General features: G+C 32.2%; 1 protein-coding gene across 1 annotated transcript in view; it reads left to right on the forward strand.

The window, feature by feature from the left end:
• The first annotated feature begins 2369 nt into the window (after window positions 1-2369).
• The window catches only part of LOC111049973, a 385365-nt gene continuing 369205 nt past the window's right edge, over window positions 2370-18529 (forward strand). The window contains exons 1-2 of the mRNA XM_039428861.1: window positions 2370-4165; window positions 4830-4875. Coding sequence (XP_039284795.1) covers window positions 4010-4165; window positions 4830-4875 — 202 coding nt within the window. The 5' untranslated portion in view covers window positions 2370-4009. The remainder of the gene's footprint in view (window positions 4166-4829; window positions 4876-18529) is intronic.

Raw genomic sequence — 18529 nt, forward strand, 5'->3', positions numbered from 1 at the left:
TCCATAATATATATCGCTCATCGTTTTCGAGATATTTGAGTCTCAATTTGTGACGTTTTAAATAAAAACATGTTTTTCCTCTTCACTACCCTGAACAGAATTGCGGTTTCAAAAATTCCCAAACTTTTCCCTCTATAACCCTTTCATTGACTATCCTCAATATCAATATTGGATATAATAAACTAGCTAAGACTTAAAATACATATTAAATATATATTACATTCATTTACCAGTTAACACTAGTCAAAATGAAGTTCAACTTTCTGGATTTAGTCGCACTGGCTTGCTAGTATGATTGATCGAGCGAAGTGAGTCTAAGATTCAAGTCGACGGTTTGGCTTTATCTTAATGTTTGAATGTTTATATGTTGCGCATTTACGGCGAAACGCGGTAATAGATTTTCATGAAATTTGACAGGTATGTTCCTTTTTTAATTGCGCGTCGACGTATATACAAGGTTTTTGGGAATTTTGCATTTCAAGGATAATATAAAAGAAAAAAGGAGCCTCCTTCATACGCCAATATTAGAGTAAAAATCAGACTATAGAATTATTCATCATAAATCTGCTGACAAGTGATTACACAGATGTGTGGAGAAGCCAGTCTATTGCTGTATTTCCATAAGGTCTATAGTTTCAATCAGGTACTTGTGGATGAGAATACTGCGTGAGGTCTACTGTTCACAGAACTACTAGTATGTTTTTGACCGAGCGAAGTGAGGTCCAAGATTCAAGTCGACGGTTTGGCATTTCTCTTAATGTTTAAATGTTTATATGTTGCGCATTTACGGCGCAACGCGGTAATAGATTTTCATGAAATTTGACAGGAATGTTCCTTTTTAAATTGCGCTTTGACGTATATACAAGGTTTTTGTAAATTTTGCACTTCAAGGATAATATAAAAGGAAAAAGAAGCCTCCTTCATACACCAATATTAGAGTAAAAATCAAACTATATAATTATTCATCATAAATCAGCTGTCGAGTGGATTATAAATCGCATTCCATGACGCATGCAATTCAATATCTCAATGTAAATTGGTAAAAAATCAGCAGCTGTGTAGACTATAAATTGCATGCCTCATTGAATGCAATTTTTATGCACTATTAAATAGGATGCAGAGAACTTATAACAGCTTGTCTGGGCGCCTAGATGTCGTCTGGTTTTCTCGCGCTAAATTCCGGAAAGCGTTATTATGATAATTTAAATCTTGTATAAGCATGATCAGATCAAATAAATAGTTGGTGTATCAGTGTGGATGTGCATATGGTTTGGGACGTCGTTCAGTTATAAATGTTATTTATTCTATTGATAACATTTTTGTTCATTATTTGTTATTATATTCTTTAATTTTTATAAATTTTGAATTTCCAATTTGTTTTATTTTTACTTTTTTCACTAGTATTTGAAATCTTTGTATTTTTCATTTTTGAATTAGGTGGTAATTTTGTTGTTTGTATTATTTATTATTGCATAAGTTCGTATTATTTTTATTTTTCTGTACAATTTTTATTGTTAAGGAGACATATTTGGGGAAACTCGTTGTCTCCATTGTGAATAAATAAATGAATGAACTATTGATTGCGTGCAATAACGCATGCATTTAATAACTAAAATAACATAGTATTGTCTCTCGAACTTTCACTGCTTTGAACTTGGACTGTCCTGTATGTCTTGAAGGAGATTAGCTTTTGATGTTAGCATCTTTGATACACCAACCCCAACAGCCATTAGCCGTTTTCACACCGATATCTCGCCGACAAGATTTACACGATAGGATTTACTCTGATGGACAGTATAAGAGGAGGCTGCGGTTTATAACTGCGCGATGTCTACTGTTCACAGAACTACTAGTTATATTATGATTTGATCAAATTCTATTTGAATCGTTGATTTTCATCCAAAAATTATAGAAGATAGATTTTGCTTTCAAAATTTAATTAATCAAGTCTTATTCTTATCATTCAAAGCATTATGGTTGTTTACCTCAATATTTCGACTGCCTATTGATTTAATCTTGAAGTAGTTTTTGCAGGGGTGCCCAAGCCTATGAACACACCTCCCATTATATAGGGAAATATTCAGCCAGTCAACCCCCCCCCCATTACCAAGAAATGTTGTTTCATCACTGTATATTCTCTTATAAATAGTTGACTATTCAACAAAAAAAAATTGAATTAGAAAAAAATATTTTCTTTTTGTTTAAGGTCTCAATAAAACTACCATTGCTGTTGATTTCAAATGCATGAATTCTCTTAGCTTGCATATTATATTATAATATCATCCACCAGAGATTTTATTAGTTGAGTTGATGTGTCGTAAGTGGGGAGTAGCGAAACGCTGAGAAAAGGGTGTCAGATGCAGCCAAATCGCGTTGTTTCGGCATGCATTCCCCGTAATTTGATAGTAACCCAGCTCCTGAGAGAGCTATAGTATTGTTCGGGTTCAAATGGGGGGGACAGTGGATGGAACTCGATTTGGCTGAGCTGTGGCAAAGTAGGGGTCATGGGGGGCTCTGATGTTGGGTGAGGCGCGTCGCGATTGTGTGTAGGGGGTGTCTAAGCGTCGGGGGACTTGCGCGCAGCTTCAAGACCGGCACACGTGTTGTGTGCTGTAGCATCGTTACTTCGTCAGTAGCGCGCTTATCACTCTCTCAGACGGTCACACTCGCCAACGGAGCAACCCTAACCATCCTCTTACAAAAGTCGTGGTTGAGATTAATAACTAAGTTGACGGCCGGTGTGGAAAAGTGCTGAAAAATTGTTATGTAAAAATATAAAGTGGCTGAAACTCTTAATTCTGGAATACGTTGAAACATCCAGTAATTTAGTAACTCGTTTGCTATCACAACTTTTTTTTTGTTGAAAAATTTCCCCCAAAACAAGTACAAGTATAAGTTAAACTTGTACAAGTACAAGTTTTCATTGAACAAGTATATCATTTATCATCAATGTGATATTAGGTTATCGTTATAATCTTGTTATTAAAGCTTATTTACATTTGAGTATCCTATGAAGTATTTTATAGTGATCTAGTTATTTGAATTCAATTTCTATTATAAATAATTCTGTATCAGCAATTCATGATAGGAACTTGTATAGTTATTGTTCATGGTATGCTGAAAAATGTGATTACCGGTACCGTTACTAATTCCCATTTAAGATTCCCATTCTTTAGTTAGTTTATTTTCAGTGAGTCTATCCTTCACATGATTCTCATTTTCAGTAACAACTGATTTCGAAAAAGTAAAATAAGATTGCAGAATGCAAAATATGCTATTGTTTAATGGTATTTAGTTTGAGATTTTCTTGAATAGGCTGATTAGACATTTTAGTTGAGTTGAGTTTTTAAAGCATCAATCTTATTTGTATAGATAAAGTATTTCTGTCATCTATAAGGTATCATTAATTGAAATTAGAATTAGAAAATTAGAAAATAGTACTAAATTATAAAACTGAATTAGAAATTATTTATTCGTGGACAGAATCACAAATCATATAAATATGATTAGGAAGGAACAACAGGCTTGGCCCAAATCTATTCCATTCCCAAATTTTGATAAATTAATAAAATGTCCAAAAAATAGAATTATTGGAACAAATAAAATTAAAAAAGATCGATGATAAACGATCATATAAAAAATGATCAATCGAAAGAATGCATACATAATAATACAATTTGATAATAACTGATACATTTGATTGTATTAGAATTCAAATAGGCTAAGTTATTATCGTATTTATCTCGTATGAAATGTAGGGAATGCTCAGTTAGCCTACTCCAAATAAGTTTGTTGTGGAGTGCCAATAAAATTTTCACCACATTCTAGAATAACTTTCATTCATCACTCTTTATTATAAATAACACCGTTTTCTAGAGACTTGTACATGATCATATCAACACTTAAAACAATGAAATTTATTACAATAATAATTTTAAACCTTGATTTAGATTTTCAACCTTCGAGTTAAAGATAGATAATTTTTAAGTTATCAAGCGAGTGTTAGCCAATGGAGCAGGAGGCGTCACCGGCACGCAGCGTGGGGGAGGGGTGCGTGTCTCTGACGGACGCTGAAGTCGACGAGGTCCTGCAAGTGGACACTGCGTCTAAAACCAGCGATCTGGTCGTCATTGACGGCTGGCTCAAGTTCAGAGACTGCAAAAAGGTAAGATACCATCTATTTTATTAATAATCTAGAGATTTTTGATCACATTCGTTTTAGTACATCTGTTGTTAAGGAACACTAGGATCGCACCCACCATGCAGTCTTGAGAATATGGTTATGCCGTGGATGCACGACAATGTCACGCTTCTACATCTCTCTCTACTTGAAATAGAAAATCGGACCCATGGTAAGCTCAGCTTGCTAAGCTCATACCTATGGTGTATACGTTATGCTGTCCTTTATGGAAAAAAAATTGTATGCTATTTTTATATTTTTTATGCGGATCAGCCGATATTTACTTAGAAATATCGTTCTTCAGTTATTGTGCTCAGTTATTGTAATCACAGAACAAACCTTGTGCTCATAGTAGCCTACCGTACATATTTTTAGGAAATTGGAATTATAAATATTGTTAGTGAACTCTGTCATGATTATGACAGAAAAACCGCATTCACATTCCACATTTTATTAGTAAGCTATCTTATTGATTTGTGACGGCACAAATATAAGAAAACTGCCTGTAATATTGTACGACTCTTATTTTCCAAAAACCCTAAACTCACTTTCTCATTTTCAAATTGTATAGACTCAAGTTATCCTATTTGATCGAAAACGATCAATATTTAGATGATTGTTTCTCATACTTGTAATTTAAATGTTTCAGTGGAAGCAGAGATGGGGAGTGGTCACAAAACTATCACCGGCTGCAGGTAATATACTGTATTTACCTTCTTATGTTGAATAATAATTATTTTTGAGAACTTGATTTGAACTCAAATATTCGATGGTAAGTTTTTTGGAATTTCTTTAAGTTCATTATAAAAAAATTAATCTTATAAGAGTTATAAACTTGTAAATATGAGATTTGAACTTCAATGTCTCATGCTACACACTTTTTTGATCACGTTTACAATGAAATATTGTCACTCTTATCACAATTATTTAATGAAATTGATTCTTACAATAATTACTCGCGTAAAAGCGATTTGAACTTCAAGTCTCATGACACCAGCCAGTTTTCATTGAAAATTACCGTGAGAATTGACTTTTTACATTCTAAACAGGCTTTTAATAGGCATGCCACAGGATTTGTTCATGCAAGCCAAGTTCAGTGGCACCTTAGCACACACGCTCGATTAGCATGCATCTCGCTGCAGGATCTCTCTCGAGGTCAATTACGAGGGCCGTTTTAAAATGATTTATACAGTTTAATCAAATTCGTATCGAGTAAGGTCCTAGCGCGACCTGTAATTTGCTCTTATCGCCATCACGTTGCATTCCGCCGGATTGCTATTAATAGGGCAGCGCAGCCCAGAGCAAACAGCCGTATTAGTATGTAAAACAATGCCTTATCGATACGCTTTTTAATCGCTGCGCGCCGTGGGTCGACGTCGAATCGAGCGGCGAACATGCGTGACGCGTGTAACTGTGTCAAACATCACGCCATCATAATATTTCAGCGGCGTTGACAGATCTCCTATTACCAGCAACTTTTAATTTGAATAGCCTAGATTTATCCTCCACAGGTTATATATTATTAGCGGGGCAAAGTTGAGTGACAGCTAACACAATCTGAGTAACGCGATCGTTTGTACGAATTCTTTCTCGATCTTGATAGAATAATTTACTTGTAGAAAAGTTCATGAAGGAGGGTGATTTGTTTTGTTCTACCTGAAGAAATGCCTTGTTTTGTTTGATAAAGTTACTGAACTTGGCATAAGGACGATAATGTAACCTTGTCACGATTTAAATAAAAATGTACGCACTAATATCGACGCATTCCAATGCCGTTTCACTAATTTCTTGAATGTCTAAAGATATTATTGGCATGAGAGAGGCATTGATGGTAGTCAAGCATAAAAAAATCTATTTTGTACGAGTAGTATACTATAGTATAATATTTTAGTAGTAATCCTATAGAGAGTTTTTATTAATTTGATTAAATCTCTCGTAGAATAGATTGACATGGATAATGAGTATTTATGCTGTGGGTTAAACCATAGACTTGTGCGTAGGTAATGGCAGGTTTGAGTTAATACAAACGGACTTGGATTCCGAACGACTTATGGATCGTTGGACCTATTCACAAATATATTTGTGAATAAATACATTGTACCGTTCTACATCAAAGGACATGCATTGTGGGACGAATTGGAATATTTTATTGTGAAAAAAAAGATCTTCTTCCCATATAAGCCTGGTTTTCATTAGTAGAGCTAGTGGTAGAGTTCCCTGGACAAGTTCTAACTATCTTGTGAACTCTCCCAATTAAAACGTTCATGGTAGAGTACCAGTTTTTAGTAGAGTGGTATAGCACCGTGGGATAGTACTCTACCACTTGCCTTCCCCCACCATCGCTTCTCACTCTACTCTACCTCTACTATATGTTAATGAAAACAGTCTCGAGCTAGTAAGTAGAGTCGTGCCGTAGCTATCAAGTTTAAGAAGTATTATCATTTATTAAAAATTGAAATTTAAATTAAAATTAATTTCCCAAATAATTTTACAGGCATATCTACAATCACAAAATAATAAATTTAACAAAAGTACAAAAAGTATACAGTACAATAAAATTAACAAGATTATGTGATTATATCAAGCAAAGTAATAATAAATTGTTTTTTAATAATTGAAAGTATAAATTTATTGAAAAGTGTTAATTTATTAAAGTGTTAAATTGTTTAAGTGTTAATTTATTAAAAATTATTGACATGTAAAGGTTATTTCTGTTCACTGGACAACACACTTTACCTACTATTCTGAATTGTAGTGAAAACAGTTACTCGACCAAGTAAGTTAAGTAGAGTAGAGTTAGCTCGGTAGAGTAAGTATGCCAGTTACTCGACCGCTAACTCTACTAGTGAAAACCAGGCTATAGTGACAGTTCTCCTGCATTGTCAAAATCAAATTTGTAAGTATCTTGGAATCTGTTATGAAGAGTATAATGTTGAATAGTTATTATTATACAATTTCAAGAACAATTTTACTCAAATAAATGATCATCTCAATAATTATGATACCCTTCTTAGAGATATTCCAGTCCCCCAAGAAATATCCTTTGTTTTCGTCCTCTCCATAGAATATTTAACGTTAATGTCGTCAAAAAATGGTTACTGAAAAGCCATTTGAATGGATTGAACTGATCCTTTATGTTTGAGGGTTCGGATTTTTACTATCCTGACATCCTCAGAAATCACACTTCAACTTTTTTATGCACGAATCCTAGGGGGTGAATAAAAATAGTCTTTTACCAGATCTACGTCGCTCAAATAGGTATCAGAATCAAATGTAATGCGTATGGAAATCATAAAAAGTGACCGTGTACAGTATAATACGATGTTTATCAACATCATCATCATTATTTATTTATTTATTCATTCAATGCTACACAAAACACAATAAGAATGAATCTGCTATGATTGTGTGAAAATGTCTTAAACGCCATTGAATTGAACTTCTTTCCAATTGAAATTGATAAGTGAAAAGCATGATCGTTTTTTTATCGTGTCATATCTCTGGTGCCAACTTGACACTTTCGTAACTGAATTGAATCTGAGTTGGTAGATGCTCGAAAATTACTGTTTTGCATGAGCTCTGAGTCTGACGAATTGCAATAGCGTGACTACCTGGAAACAATTTGGAAGTAGTTCATGAAGTTGGAGTGATTCAATGACAGAAAATACTGCAAGACTGAAATGCAATGTAATTTCCCGATCCGTCATTATACTGAGTTGATTGTGCACCGATTAGGCTATCGGCTCGTACGATACTATTAATATAATATTGTGGAGACTGAAAATTCAATCTTTACTGAACTCATACAGTAATCCCTTTTTAAAAAGAGATACATTCCAACTAGAAAATGTTTGAAACATATTACCTTAGTAAGCGACTATAAGGTTGAAGAAATCGTCTTCGAATTGTATGAAAAATATTAATAAGACAAGACAGATCTCTAAAATCTATCACGTATGATGTTTTTATAAACTTTCACTCAGCAACTCCTATTAGTTTCACTAACCAGAAACGACTCATCTCAAACTATGTTAACTGTCCTTGCTTCCTGGTGAACAGTTGATAAAATATTGTGGAATTTGGATTTCACGTCAATTATCACATTGGTATTGATACTTTATAAAATGATTTCAAATGTTTCTACCTACTCCTGAAAAAGAAGAAATTGTTACCGATGTCTTCTATACATAATGATAAATTGACTGATGGTCAATAAAAGTAGATTAAAATAATAAACAATACTTTTACTTTCGAGAAGAGGGTGGAGTAATGAATTATTATATATATTTTTTATACTTCCTCTTGTTAAAAATCCAAAGCATTTGTCATTACTCCAACATGATGTCATACATGACGTCATAACCAGGATTCTCTCAAGGTGGCTGCATTACAGAGGTTTGCTTCCTCCCTCTAAGCCCAATGACGCACCCCCCGCCACCCATATTCTAAAGATCATAGAAAAAACGTTATCAGTCATGATATTAAACACTTCCAACCTTTTTTCGACCCCTCCCCCTCAGAAATTTATCAATTATATCATTGATAACATGCGTTGATTGGTAGAGCTACATTATTTGTCATGACATTATACCCATTGAAAATCGAGAATATATTATCAGTCTATTGATAGGTATAACTATCATAGAAAAAACGTTATCAGTCATGATATTAAACACTTCCAACCTTTTTTCGACCCCTCCCCCTCAGAAATTTATCAATTATATCATTGATAACATGCGTTGATTGGTAGAGCTACATTATTTGTCATGACATTATACCCATTGAAAATCGAGAATATATTATCAGTCTATTGATAGGTATAACTATGAGAAATGGGTATAGCTGATCACTATCCAAATATTAATTATCATATCAGGATCGCTTCACTGGGTCCCAGGCTTCCGGGACCAGGTTCAAAAGCGAATTCTTACTCACCCACCGAACAACTTTATAGCGACTGAGCGACATCACTGAGCTCTGACCTTAACAAGGTGAAGAAAGAATAGCATAGATAAAATTAATTTGTGGAAATAGAGAGGGAAAAGTGAAATATGTAAAAGAACTACAGAGTATGCGAATTGGAAAGGGAAAGTGGAAAGTGAAATATGGTAGTTGCAAGCTCACTTCTCAGTAGTTGACGAAATTATTGTTTAATTAAAGACGCCAATTGCATTTGATTCTGACTGGACTTTTATTTGACAAACAAATGGAATTGACTACCTAGACGTGGAATATTGATCAATTAGTCCGGGCGCAAATGTCATTCCGTGGTCATTTTTGAGTAACAGCCGTGGAAGATGTCTCAATTTCTTCGTTAGGTCTAGCATAATAAGGATCGTGATGATGATAAGTTGAAATCACAGGCAAACACCTCGGAAACAAGATGGCCGCCAAAATTTTCATGGTTTTGCTATATCGCTTGTATTTCAATAACCGTTAAAGATATTCAACCGTTTTTTTAGAAGAAAATATTTCAAAAATCTTCCTCTAAAAAATGTTTGTTCTATAAAATTTTACTCTAAAACGCATATTTTTTTAGTTATAACCTACAAAAGCCAAAAAAAAACGTTTTTTTTTCAAATTTGTTCAAATTTCATTCCGTTATAACTTTTTTTGTGCAAGAGATACGGAGAAATTTTGAATCTATGAAATTTAGAGCGTTTTTTAAACTTTGAAACGATATATCTTTATGCGCTGTACGTCAAAAAAAGAGTTCTCCAGCGCCCTCCAAAGAAAACCCTGCATGATTTCTTGTGCGTTCTTCCATACGCATGAGGTAGAAATATAAAATCGATTTTTCATGACTACTTTAAGATAGAGACTTGCAAAAAATGGTCTCAATCTCTTCGTTACAACAAGACGAATAAGAATATTGATGATGGTAACAACGAAAATACTGCACACTATTGAAAAATACAAGATGGCTGTCATTATTGACAGAATTTTTTATATCGCTTGTTATTCAGTTATCGTGAGAGATATCGGATTGGTTTTATCACCAAAGTGTTTAGAATTAACCAAACAATCATGTTCGAGAGAATCATCTCATTTCGACCGCTCTTTCCATTATTTAATCAACTTCAAAAACTTGAAACATACATTTTTCGGGGACAATATTTCACTTTCCACCCTGTATATGTATTCGCAGTAGACAAACACTAGTATTATTGTCACAGTGTTGTAGAATATTCCTAAAGCTTCAAAATGAGATCTAGTTGGAGGTTGTAAGTCCATATTTTACGGCTGGAGCGTCATCGGAAAAAAGAGTAAAAAGTACTGTTTGCAGCGGATAAACGCTTTTTCCACCAAATGCCAATCCCAACAATTAGAAAACCGTGTAACTCATGACTCCTTGAAGGTACAGACTTGGAAAAGGTATCTATCTCTTTATAATGATGTGTAGGAAGAGATTAACCATGATGGCAATTTAAAAAATGTTTGTCATCATGGAAAAAACAAGATGGCTGCAAAAATATGTCGATTTTCAAGAAATCGTCAGTAATTCTAATAATGTCGAGGATATCGGATCAATTCAGCCAGTTGGAAGCTCCAAAATAATCATTCTTCTGCTACTGAAAATATTGACAACAGGGTAAACAGCTAGATGGAAATATCCGTGCTAATCATGAGCTCATAGAGCATTATATTCTCTATGATTTCATTATCTTAGGCATTTTCCTACTATATTTTCGCAGCCTTTATAGTGTTAAGTGTACAATATTCAGTTTAACAACAGAATAGATCATTGGACAGGGAAATTTGGAGGAAATGTTTGGAACACAATATTTGAATTCGCAGCTTTGTTTGAATTAGTTAGAATGTAAACATATCAGAAGTCCTCATCCATGTGCTTAAAGGATGAGGGTGGTTTAAAAGTTACGGTTTTTCATTTCTGGTTTACATGCATGTATCTTGGGAACAACGCATTTCAGCGACATGACTAACTGAACAGAAATTAAACAAGATAAATCATGCTACATGTTTTGTTCAGTAGAGTTTTGTGATATTTTCTTTAGTTCTCGAGATATTAACTTTTAGAAGTCTAAAATCTTTGAAAATACCGTTTTTCTTCCAACTTTTTGCACTTTCAGGGCTTATCACTCAACAACAATGCATCGAAAGAATAAGTTCTGAGCATTGGGAGATGCGCAAAATAAAGAAATAAATTATACATGAAATTGAAGAGAATATGATGCTCTATGATCTTATGAATAGTTCGGATTTTTTCAATCAATCATTAAAAAGCCATAAACATGGTAAAATCTTTTCTCTCTATAATCTTTCTTTGACTGGACTAATAGGAAACAACACCATTCAAAAATCTATGAGCTTTGAAGGAAATGTATCGTATCTGCACATTTCAAATTTCACTGCACTACATGAATGAGATTTACAAGTTGGAATCATGTAAACACTGGAATATTTTTGTGGAAATATTCAGAGTGCGATTCCAATACTACTTCTGACAATTGGTTTTATAGCAGCATTCAGAGTTTCACAACAGCGATAAAATTTTCAACTGGATAATGCTTCCCTAACTACTAAAGTTATTTCAAAAGTTTTTACGATTTTGGAGAAATCCTAAAAATCTACTTCAATGCAGCTGTGTTTTATTAGTTTCATTCCAAGGTTACCATTTATGAGATCACTCACCTCGTGGGCTTCCAGAAGTGAAAAATAAAATATAGGGGTTTTTCTGATTCACGTAATATATTAATATCGGGGCACCGAGCTTCGCTCGTTATTTATTTATTGATAAACAGAACCCAATTCTTCAAAATGATTGGGGAAGGACAAACAAGCACAGCCCAAAACTGTTTCTTCCCCGAATTTTGATTTATACACTATAAATGGTCCAAAAAGTAGGTTATGTCTCATACACTTGAATTCAGGTCCAATTTTGAGTCAAATATTTAAAAACAGAAAAGTTCTCATTTAGATTGTTTACAAACCAAATTGAATAACAAAATAACACTCACTAATCACTTGAAACTGTAAAATAATGATTAACTTGTCATGTCATTAACCATGTCATGTCAACAAATAGATTATTCTGATAAAATTTCTAGATAATATTTCTCGCGAGATACTCATCAGTATTAGTCGCATCTCCAGTTATCGACAGACGACGAAATTATACAGACATCTGTTCTTCCAAGGATGAATTATCCTTTTAATGTCTTTCAGCGACTTTTCCCAGGGATGAGACATAGTGCAATCGAATTTTTATATTATAAACCTACTATATGTTCCAAATTTCGTGAAAATCGTTAGAGCCGTTTTCGAGATCCGTTGAACATAAATAACCAGATATAAAAATAACCTGATATAAAAATACAGAAATTGCTCGCTTAATATAATAGGAATTACTACTTATCCGTCAACTCTTAATAGGTTTAATTTTTTAGTGTAAACCAATATGGGTTTCGCGAAGGGTTCAACACGGAGTGTTCCTTGGTTGATTTCATGGCAAACATCCACAACAACGTAAATAATGGATTAAATGTGAATGCACTGTTCTTGGATATAAGAAAGGTGTTCGATACTGTAGAACATACACTTCTTTTGGAAAAAATAGAGCGTTCTGGGGTGAGGGGTGTAGCGTTGCTGTGGTTTAATTCGTTTTTAAAGGATAGAACCCAATGTACGAAAGTAAATAGCCCTTTTCTAACAGTTAACACAGGATTACCACAGGGCTCAGTGCTCTTAGCCTTACTATTTATTATCTTTGTGAATGATCTGTGTGATGCTAAATTGAATGGGAAATTTTTTTGCTCTGCAGATGATGTTAGTTCGGGCAATTCATGGGAGGATTTGTTCAGCAAAATAAATGAGGATTGTAAGCTCCTCCAGAACTGGTATCTCAGAAACAGATTGGCAATAAATGTTGAAAAAACTAAATTCATCAATTTCTCTCTACGTACACCTAAAATTCTACCTCAACCAATAATTTTTCATTTAAATAGTTGTAGATATGATTTTCTATGCCAATTTCTATAAAAAATTGCTGCTAGTATAATTCTGAAACTATTAGTGTTTTAAATGTTGTATCACTCAAAGGCAGAATAAAGTTTATTTTCATTTTCATTTTTTTCAACTCGGATCACCTGTATTTTATATTGTTCTGTTGTACAACACAGTGTTTCAAAACAATTTTAGCGATACCTCACTCGGAAACTGAGCAATGTATCATATCATTCCATTTCCGAGCTTTCCGTTTTGTGAGTGTAACCGAATTCACAATTGTCAACCAGCATTGTAATATGATAATCTTATCGATATTTGACCCACATTCTCTATGCGAAATGGAATTCAACGTATGATTCATTCATTCAATGGATAAATGTATACATCATTGTATACAAATCTCACGACTACCTAGAATTACCTATCACGATTACCTATCTATGTAATGGTGCTAGATATGTATCGGCATACGCTTTTAAAAATAAATATGATCCTTGCCAAATAATCGAATAGTTCTCTGAATTCCAAAAAGTTCAACCCATAGCCCATTATAGTACAATCACATTTTCTGAATACCTGCATTGAATGAGATTGAAATCTGAAAACCCTTTATTCAATAATAGCTCAATGTCTGCATTGAATGATTGAAATTCTTATTCAATAAATAAAACTGGATCATAATTAACATAGACATTGTCTTGAGGGTAGGGAATACGTGAAAAATAATAACAAACGTTGTCTTGATCTTCAAGAAATGAAGACGCACGCTTTGGTCAACCGCAAGAAAATAGTCCGATGGAAATTGTAACAGATGATTGCAACGTTGTCATTATAGATTTGATCTAAGTTGACCACTGCTGATTATAAAAATAAGAATCGATGAATATTTTTATAATACATCTGACGGGTCTATACATCTGGCATCGTCTATTGGTGCGGTGGGGGGAGTGGTAGGAGGGACGGGGGTGGTGGTTAGGACTTAGGAGTAAATGAATAAATGAATAAATGATAAATGAATAAATGAATAATGAATAAATGAATAAATGAATAAATGAATAAAGAATAAATGAATAAATAATAAATGAATAAATGAATAAATGAATAAATGAATAAATGAATAAATGAATAAATGAATAAATGAATAAATGAATAAATGAATAAATGAATAAATGAAAAATGAATAAATGAATAAATAATAAATGAATAAATGAATAAATGATAAATGAATAAATGAATAATGAATAAATGAATAAATGAATAAATAATAAATGAATAATGAATAAATGAATAAATGAATAAATGAATAAATGAATAAATGAATAAATGAATATGAATAAATGAATAATGAATAATGAATAAATGAATAAATGAATAAATGAATAAATGAATAAATGAATAAATGAATATGAATAAATGAATAAATGAATAAATGAATAAATGAATAAATAAATGAATAAATGAATAAATGAATAAATGAATAAATGAATAAATAATAAATGAATAAATAAATGAATAAATGAATAAATGAATAAATGAATAAATGAATAAGAATAAATGAATAAATGAATAAATGAATAAATGAATAAATGAATAAAGAATAAATGAATAAATGAATAAATGAATATGAATAAATGAATAATGAATAAATGAATAATGAATAAAGAATAAATGAATAAATGAATAAATGAATAAATGAATAATGAATAAATGATAAATGAATAAATGAATAAATGAATAATGAATAATGAATAAATGAATAATGAATAAATGATAAATGAATAAATGAATAATGAATAAATGAATAAATGAATAAATGAATAAATGAATAAATGAATAAATGAATAAATGAATAAATGAATAAATGAATAAATGAATAATGAATAATGAATAAATGAATAAATGAATAAATGAATAAATGAATAATGAATAAATGAATAAATGATAAATGAATAAATGAATAAATGAATAAATGAATAAATGATAATGAATAAATGAATAAATGAATAAATGAATAAATGAATAAATGAATAATGAATAAATGATAAATGAATAAATGATAAATGATAAATGAATAAATGAATAAATGAATAAATAATAAATGAATAAATAAATGAATAAATGAATAAATGAATAAATGAATAAATGAATAAATGAATAAATGAATAAAGAATAAATGAATAAATGATAATGAATAAATGAATAAATGAATAATGAATAAATGAATAAATGAATAAATGAATAAATGAATAAATGAATAAATGATAAATGAATAATGAATAAATGAATAAATGAATAGATGAATAGATGAATAGATGATAGATGAATAGATGAATAGATGAATAGATGAATAGATGAATAGATGATAGATGAATAGATGAATAGATGAATAATGAATAGATGAATAGATGAATAGATGAATAGATGAATAGATGAATAAATGAATAAATGAATAGATAAATAGATGAATAAATAGATAAATAAATGATTGAATTAATAAATAAATATATTATCATATTCTGCTGCTATAATTCTGTAATTTTATCCGAGTTTACCAGAGATTGATAATGGTGAACAAAAATCCCGTGTTTATAATAATCATTCCATGTCTGTGAAAACTTCAACTGGTAAATTCTATTCAATATGGATAACTATTGAAATATCAACGCCACTATTACACAAAAAGTCTTATTAAAAGTACGAGAAGTACTTTATTAAATGTAGCACAGAAATAGGGAACTGTGAAACAAAAATATTATAAGTAGATTAAACCCAAGTGTGATTTTGTAGGTAATGTCACACCACGCTCTTGTATATTAATTGGATACGTGCAAGGTTGTTTAATAGCTGCAGAGGCGCAACAGTACAACATACTTTGGTAAATTAATATTCCAGACCTGGTAGAAGTGCTTAGCTTGAATGTAATAAGCGAGCAGATAATCTACAAAGCAACCTTCTGCAAATTTATAATCCGAATTCCTGTCATACAGAAGGCACATCATAAATAGTAGCAGAGTACCACTACAGTTGATGATATCAGCACTCAGGACCAAACAAAGGTTTCTACGGCTCCAAAGTGTTCAGACAACATCAGACTTGAAGCTTTTTGGTTTTGATACATTCCTCTCTCAAAGAAGCTTTCTCAGATTCTTGTAAGGACAACAGAATCAGAAAATGATCTGGTGTCCAAGGTGTTTCACTTGCATGAAACCAATAGAGAGATAAGTTGTTTTCAATTACTACATAACCCTGCATTCGGAAGTATCTTCTGCATGTGCAACGGACTCGACCAAATGCTGTAAATACTTATTACAAGTTGAAAAATATAGACTATGACTGAACAAGTACCGTATAAAAATTGAAAAAAAGTTCTGCTTTATTTGGTCCCAATGGGAAGCGTGTTGGGAAGAGCTTCATCAGGAGATTGACTCAACTAAAGCTGCGTTTACAACAAAGTTATCAACAAAATGTTTATTTTTCAGTTTTTCCATATTTAAAAAAACAAATTAATAACTTTGGTGTAAACGCAGATTTAGGCCTATCTATTTGAAAAGTTCATTTTAATATGGCTATTGATTAAGCATAGATCTGTAACCATGTTATGTATGGTTATATATTATATATTATAGATATAATATATAATATATAATATATAATATATTATATATTCATATGCTATGGATATCCATGTTACATAACATATTCATTATTAGATATGAAATCACTATCTCAAATCAAATCTATTTCCTTTCTACTACAATAAGAAATAAAATAGAATAAAATTTTACGGAATATAAGATATTTCAGTTAAATATTAGGAAAGAACCTGCAATAGTTATTTGTGCAACTAGTGCGCAAAGTGACAGTTTGCTGCACCGAAAGAAAAGTTTACGCACGAGCCGTAGGCGAGGACGGAATGGTTTCTTGAGTGCAGCAGAGGAACTTTGCTCACGTATTTCACATTACATTTTTCCCACAGTTTCCATTGAATATGAGAAGTGGTTGATAATGGGTAAAATGATGACTGAAATCCATCAAATATTTGTCTGTATAATTTTGTTATTAATAACAACTTTAATTTGTTCTAAACTTGATAATTTATTCAAATTAAGAATTAAATTAATTTGAAAATTTGAATAGTTTTGAGTTAATCTTAATTTCTAAATAATTTTTCAACCAATCAATTTATGAATGAAAAAAATATTATTTGAAATAATGAATAATTAATAATATTCAAAATGTATAATTTAATGAGTTCTCATTTTTATTAATTTGAAAGTCAGAAAAAATATAGATAGAAGAAATTCGCATTAAAAATACACGCCAAAAATGTCAACAGCTGATTGGGATGGCTGCAAGATAATACACAAAGTATTAAGAGTACGCAATTAATACATTGCGCACTAGAGCGGAAAAGTGATACAATGCGTTCTGTAATCAGTGCAGGAATGGTCACTTTTCGAGGTAACTGTAGGAAAAGGCATAAGCCTGAGCGCAGGAATACTAACAAAAAATTTTCCTGAACTATGATTTATTTAGGCTCACAGTAGTTAAGAGAATCGAGATACTTCAAAATTACTCCAATTCATCAAATAAGAAGCACTCGTTTTTCCAAATACATTGTTGAAGTACATGAATCTCGACGTCATCATCATCATCGTAGTCATCCAATTAGCGCTGCAGCCTGTTTCAATGTGTATCGATGCTCCTCGTCAAGACTGGCTGAATATTTCATATTATGTCAGTTCGGAAAATACCTGGGAAATATTCATATTAAGCTGTATATGTCGGCTGAAAGCCGGTCGGCATTCATTTTGCACAGCTGGCAGGATGGTGAGGGTTCGAGGGAGGGAGAGGATGTATTATGTGTTCAACTTTGAACTGGGATGAAAGTGGTATACGTCGTTTTTCAGTGAACTCGGAAAATATGCGGGGATTTTTCCCGGCCGGGTGAATGGCTCCCTTCCAAGTTGGGAATAGGCATCGACTAACAATGAATGACTTTGGTAATTACCGTGGTAAATAATGGGCTGCTTTCCAAAGCTCAAAAGCAGATCCTCCCAACATATTCGAATATACACTGAAATCGTCTTATCACGTACCTCACCGAATTTTCTCTTGTTGGAGAATCATCAGTTTTGATATTGGACCGCATTTATGAGCATATATGATGCCTAACTTGTAACCTGAGATAGCATTTTTTTTTCAATAAATAACAAAAAGATCATCTTCCCTCACTTCATACACTCCAATTTTCCTCTATATTATCGTTTATGTATAGAGAGCTTTCCAATCACTGACTTACTGGCACTCACCGAAAATGGTAATGAAGTAGAATGATAATTCATCGTTGTTCGCGTGGAAGCAGATAGAAATATTGTTTTG

This window comes from Nilaparvata lugens, chromosome 1 (genome assembly GCF_014356525.2).
Source record: "Nilaparvata lugens isolate BPH chromosome 1, ASM1435652v1, whole genome shotgun sequence".
In the NCBI taxonomy this organism is placed as follows: domain Eukaryota; kingdom Metazoa; phylum Arthropoda; class Insecta; order Hemiptera; family Delphacidae; genus Nilaparvata; species Nilaparvata lugens.